The sequence below is a fragment of the Anguilla anguilla genome, chromosome 2 (genome assembly GCF_013347855.1).
Source record: "Anguilla anguilla isolate fAngAng1 chromosome 2, fAngAng1.pri, whole genome shotgun sequence".
Classification (NCBI taxonomy): Eukaryota; Metazoa; Chordata; class Actinopteri; order Anguilliformes; family Anguillidae; genus Anguilla; species Anguilla anguilla.
The window spans coordinates 67957947-67963713 of record NC_049202.1 but is presented as its reverse complement, the minus strand read 5'-3'; the positions used below and the strand labels follow the sequence as shown (position 1 = coordinate 67963713).

Sequence of the window (5767 nt, the reverse complement as noted above, 5' to 3'; positions counted from 1 at the left end):
GTGTGTGTGTGTGTGTGTATGCATGTGTGGTTGAGTGTCCAGAACTTCCTGATTGACCTGGGGAGTGCGGAGGTGCAGCGCTGTGGGGAGAAGGAGGCCCTGATCTTCCGAGAGAACACTCTGGCCACCAAGGCTATCGACGAGTACATGAAGCTGGTGGGGCAGAAGTACCTCATCGAGACACTTGGTACGGAGACTGTGGGGTGCGGCGGCTCCTTCTGTGTGTTTCAGCGTTTTGCTTTCCACTTGCGAATCGTTTTATGACTCGTCTCTCTCCGCCTCGTTTATTCCCAATTGGGGGCTGAAATGACACGGCCTCTCGCCCTGCAGGGGATTTCATCGCCCGCTTGTACGCTTCGTCGGAGAGCTCTGAGGTCGATCCCCGCAAGTGCCCCGCTTCCGAGTTACTTAGCAACCAGAAGCACCTGATGGAGACATGTGAAGAGGTGGTGAAGAGAATCACTGAGATGCACAGGTGAGAGGGTGGAGAGAGAGAAAGATAAAGATATTAGAAAGAAAGGTAAAGATATTAAAAGGAACGGGAGTGATTCTCAATGGTGATCATAATGATCATAATAATAATAATCATGATCACTGATGGACAGTTGATTAACAACGATTGATCCATCCATCCATTGCCTAACCTGCTTATTCCTGGTCAGGGTCGCTGGGAGGCTATAGCCTATCCCAGCATGCTTTGGGCAAGAGGCAGGAATATACTGTAGCCTGGACATGGACTGGTCGCCAATCAATCACAGGGCACACACACCATTCAGTCACACATTCATACCTATGGGAAATTTAGAGTCTCCAATTAACCTACCTGCATGTCTTTGGACTGCGGGAGGAAACCGGCGTACCCAGAGGAAACCCACGCGGACACAGGGGAGAGCGTGCAAACCTCCCAAAGAAAGGTCCCGGGCCATGATTTAAACTAGGGACCTTCTTGCTTTGAGACAACAGTGCCATCCACTCCACCGCTGTAGCGCATGAACAATGAGGATCATTATAATGATAATGATTTTTTCCCCCCATCATTTCATCCTGTGCATGAACTGTGTCCATTAGACATAACTCTTGGAATTGAAAGTGTTATTTATTGATTTTTTTTTTTTAATCGTTATTTTTCCTCACTTTTTCCCCTGCCAGTTCCTTCCCAGTGGAGCTGAACGAGATCTTCTCCAGATGGGTGGAGGAGTGTGAGGGGCGGGGTCGGGTGGAGATTGGCCAGCGCCTCATCTCGGCGTCCCTCTTCCTGCGCTTCCTGTGTCCGGCCGTCCTGAGCCCCTCCCTGTTCGGCCTGACTCAGCCCTACCCCGACCCGCCCACCCTCCGCACGCTTACCCTCACCGCCAAGGTCATCCAGAACTTGGCGAACTTCACATCGTGAGTCTCATGATAACCTAGGGCTCCGTGGAAATCTCTCAAAGCACACAGATATTTCCACGAAATGTCTCAACACTGTGGCAGCATGAGAAAATGAGCTGAATACAATGTTTAATTCGCAAGCCGCAGACCAGCATCTCTTCGGACACGGCAGGCTGAAATGCCTCAAAACTGGGAGTGTGGATCGGGGTGCCACAAACCACACTGGTAGCATTCATATGGGACCTAATGCATTGGGAACAAAAAAAAAAACGCAGCAAAAAAACTAACAAGGAAACTCTAAATGCATCTGTCAGAAAATGCACATCCAGGCAAGCTTCCACCGTTTCTGCTCTCCCTGTCCTCGCAGGTTTGGGGAGAAGGAGGAGTACATGCTGTTCATGAACGACTTCCTCCAGCAGCACTGGGAGAGCATGCGAGGCTTCCTGCAGCGGGTGTCCAGCCCGGACAGCGAGCTGGACATGGCCCACTTCAACGGCTACGTGGACCTGCCGCTGCGCCTGGCGGTTCTGCACAGCCTGCTCACCGACATCATCGCCCCCATGCGGCAGGTACGGGGGGCCTCGGCCTCACCCGGGAAGTGGGGCTCGGGACCGTCCTCGGTGCCGAACCTTTTCAGCTGCTGTTGGGGATTGACTGCATGCAGGTGGAATAACAGACAGGTCTTCTCTCTCTCTCTCTCTCTCTCTCTCTCTCTCTCTCTCTCTCTCTCAGGACACCATAGACCAGCTACACCCCCTGCCCTCCATCCTGAACGAGATCTCAGCCTCCCTGGGTCCTAACACCCCCCGCATCAATGTCGGAAGGTGAGATACGCGAGGCGCGAGAAGAGAAGAGAGCGCCCACCCGAACTGTTACCGCCTGCAGTCTAAAGGTTTTCATTTAATTTTGCTGAAGGAGCAAGATTTTTTTCTGGTGCCAAAAAATGAAAAACGGTGAGACGATTAAAAAGTCGGTTCACATTGACAACACCAATGTGGTGAGCAGGCAGCAGGCTGATCAGCACGCTGACACATGTACTGACATAAACAACCCACACACACACTAGTTCGACTGACCGTGCTACCCGTGGTTCACCTGAGCCCTCCCGTCCCACAGCCTCGGCGCGGGCCACTCCAAGCCCACTTTCGTGGCCCCGCGGGAGCTGGAAAAGTACAGCCCCCACCACAGCTCCCTGGCGCAGCTGCCCATGGACGGGACGGGCGGACAGGGGGCGCGCGACGCCAAGGCGCGGAAACGCGTGATGAGGACCCAGAGCGTCCCCGATCGCATAAAGCACCAGCGGCGCCCCCCAAAGAGGCAGGCCAGCAACGAAGTCCTTCCTCAGGAGGACCAGGCGTCGGATTCCCACCCCCCTATTGACATTTCCTACCCCCAGAACGTGAGTCTAGCCAACCCACCTGGGTTCCCAGCTTTATCGTGCTGAGCGCCACCTTGTGGTCCACGCAGCTGAACAACCTGAGTTTTCTCACGTGCAGGCATGCCTCGCTCCCTCTCTGCTTTTTCGGTACGCTGTCATTGTGTTTCTCCCCCTTGGCCTAAATACTTCCTTCTCTTCCACCTGTCTCAGTTTGGTAATGTGAAAAACACACCCACTCCGGTTCCTTGGATCATCAATGTCGCAAACAAAGAACCCTATGAGGCAAAGACTCAGCACGAAGAGCTTAATTTACTGGACAAGGTGAGAGTTCATACCTGGTGCCCCCCCTTCCCTCCTGCTCCCTCATACTCCGCAGGTTTCCTGCTGATGTTTTCACGCCTCTGTTCATGACCAACTGAAACCGGGAGGGTGATGAAGGTACTTTGGTATTCACAGCACGAGCAGGAGCTGTCTGAGCTGCGGTCGGCCGTGGAGCAGGTGACAGAGCGCGAGCTCGAGATGGCCAAGCGGCTGGAGGACTTCATCGCCCAGAGCCAGGACCAGAATGCACTGCTGCAGGCAGAGGTTCAGGATCTGCGAGACCTGCTGGCAGACCGGGAGGAGCAGCTTGCTAGTGCCACCTTCAGGTGAAATGGCACAACCAGTCATGGGAGATTGATTAGTCACATGATAGTGACCACAAATGAGCTATAACCTCAGCTTCATCTGTAGTACTACCTGCTGCTGAACTCTCATGCATTAGCAGAGTTTATTAAAGTGCCCTCTCTTTCTCCCTCCTTCTGTCCTATCTTTCTCTCCGACACTCTCCGTGTTTTAATCAGGCTGGGAGTGATAGAGGAAGAGAGGGAGGAAGACGAAAAGAAACTGAACGTTGCCGTCGCAGCAGCTGAGAGAATGAGCCAACTGGTAAGACAAAACTCACTCTGCCGCTTCAGTTGTTCATTAACTGACAGTGAGTGTTACGCAACAATGACCCAATACAGTTGGCCTGTCCAATGACCGTGTACCGTCTAACATTGCGCCACTTGGAGGTGGTTTTACTTTGCGGAGGTGGATATTACATGTACCCCCGTTCCAGCACTTTTTGTAATTTGTACTTCTCCTAATATTGTAGCTTGTTCTTCTCCCTAGTTTGGCGTGGCATAAGTTAGGTCAGAATAGTGTTCACTGTGTGAACTGAACCGTGTTCTTGGCTAGAAATAGCTGTAGGAAATGAGCATCGTACCTTACCGAACCTTACAGTGTTTTGTAGTCGTCCAACGACCATGATGTGCACTTCTGTACGTCGCTTTGGATAAAAGCATCTGCTAAATAAATGTAATGTAACGTAATATAATTTTACTGCTGGCCTCTTGCCTTTTTCCTCAGGAGGAGCAGTTTGCCGGTCTCCTGAAGGACATACACCAGATGGGCGGACAGACGAACACAGAACAGGCTGTGCCGGAGACAAAGGCCGAGATCGAAAGCAGCTGAAAGCACACAGTTCAGGGGTTAACCTGTGTTGTGCTCATATTATTCACTGCACAGTACCTCTCGGTCACAAGGGTTAAAGACATCCAGCGCAAAAAGGGGAAAAGCTTGTTAATGCACCGCTTAGCACTGAACAGCCTACATGTCAGTGCTATTAAGACTGAGTTGTGCAACGCAGCAGAAAAATCTTTTCCAGCTTATTTTGAACTCTAGGCTGTGGAATGTGTGAGGGAAAATGTGAAACACTGTCATTATTATCAGTAATAATCTTTTATTTTTACTTTCTGAAACAATTACAATTTACTTTGATTAAACACAGGAATTCTGCTGCAGTATGTGTTTGAACAACTATATAGGGCATTTTCTGTTTTCTAAGTGGGGCTAAAGTTTTACTTTGTTATTGTGAAAGTTCACATATGGTTAATAAAGATCATCAATACGTATTCTTCTATGCCTTTTCTTTCTACATAAATATAAGAATACTGTCATGGTTCTGTCTTTTTGTTTCTATTTTTCCTTTTTTGGGCTGCCAGTTGGCGGCACTTCTCAGTTTTTGTATTTCTGTTCATTCCCTCATTGGTTATTCTATCATTGTTCCCACCTGTGTCTTGTTATCCCCTCCTTTTCTGGTTTGATTGTTCTTTGAGTTCACCTGTGTCTTGTTACCCCTGTCTATTTAAGTTCTTTGTCCCCTTGACTCGGGTGCTGGTTCCTTGTGTTTGTTTCCGACTTGTGTTTGTTTCTGACCGTCTGTACCCACCTGTGTACTCTGCCTGCCTGTGTTCTGCCCTGCCTGTGTTTTGAGTTCCTCTTGTTTTCTGCTTTTCTTAGATATTTTGGAGTTTGTGTTTTTGCCCATCGTGGCCTTTTCTGTTCCCTGTTTGTGTTTGCCTTTTTTTGTTAGTAAAGTCTTTGTTAATTTTCCCTTTTTGAGTTTGTCTTTCCTTACTCTGCGTTTGGGTCCTCCATACCCGCCAATCCGTGACAAATACAATGTAGGCTGAAGAAAATTCAAAACCACTGCATGCACTGGGGAGAAAAAATGGAATACACTCTAAACAGCTATCTAAGTACACAAAGTTAATTTTTCTAAATGACCCGAACTCCATTCTGCTATAAAACAAAAACTCAAGGGCGGTATTACTGTAATAATGGTAATTACTCCTTTTATGCCTGAACAGGATATCACAACTTTGACCTATATAAAACTAAAAGCAAAAATTAAACCTCTTTCAAGGAATAGAAACCAGTATTTCTAGTTACTGCATTGTGTTTATAATTATTGTTGCTTGCTGGTGTGTTCACAATTTCCAGAATCATACTGAGCAACGGTGCGCCCAACACTGTGGATTAGCTTTCTAGTCACTAAGCAAATCTGGTGGGAAGAAATTGGTCTCTCGTACAAAACTTGAGGGAGTGAATACCTTTCTCGAGTGTATAGGAACTCGGGAAATGATTTACTTTGCCACACTCAATATGGCAGACAGAACTGTCCCGCGCTCTCTGTACCCCTCCCCTATCACCTGCTGA

The 5767-nt window shown here is 48.8% G+C and overlaps 1 protein-coding gene across 2 annotated transcripts in view; it reads left to right on the top strand.

The window, feature by feature from the left end:
* Positions 1-4680, top strand: part of rasal3 (RAS protein activator like 3) — a 17371-nt gene extending 12691 nt beyond the window's left edge. For both annotated transcript variants that reach the window (XM_035405594.1, XM_035405595.1), the window contains 10 exons: positions 43-187; positions 331-475; positions 1150-1386; positions 1736-1937; positions 2101-2192; positions 2485-2767; positions 2957-3067; positions 3203-3393; positions 3589-3673; positions 4136-4680. In XM_035405594.1, the coding sequence (XP_035261485.1) occupies positions 43-187; positions 331-475; positions 1150-1386; positions 1736-1937; positions 2101-2192; positions 2485-2767; positions 2957-3067; positions 3203-3393; positions 3589-3673; positions 4136-4240 (1596 nt within the window). In that variant the 3' untranslated portion in view covers positions 4241-4680. The remainder of the gene's footprint in view (positions 1-42; positions 188-330; positions 476-1149; positions 1387-1735; positions 1938-2100; positions 2193-2484; positions 2768-2956; positions 3068-3202; positions 3394-3588; positions 3674-4135) is intronic.
* Positions 4681-5767: the final 1087 nt, after the last annotated feature.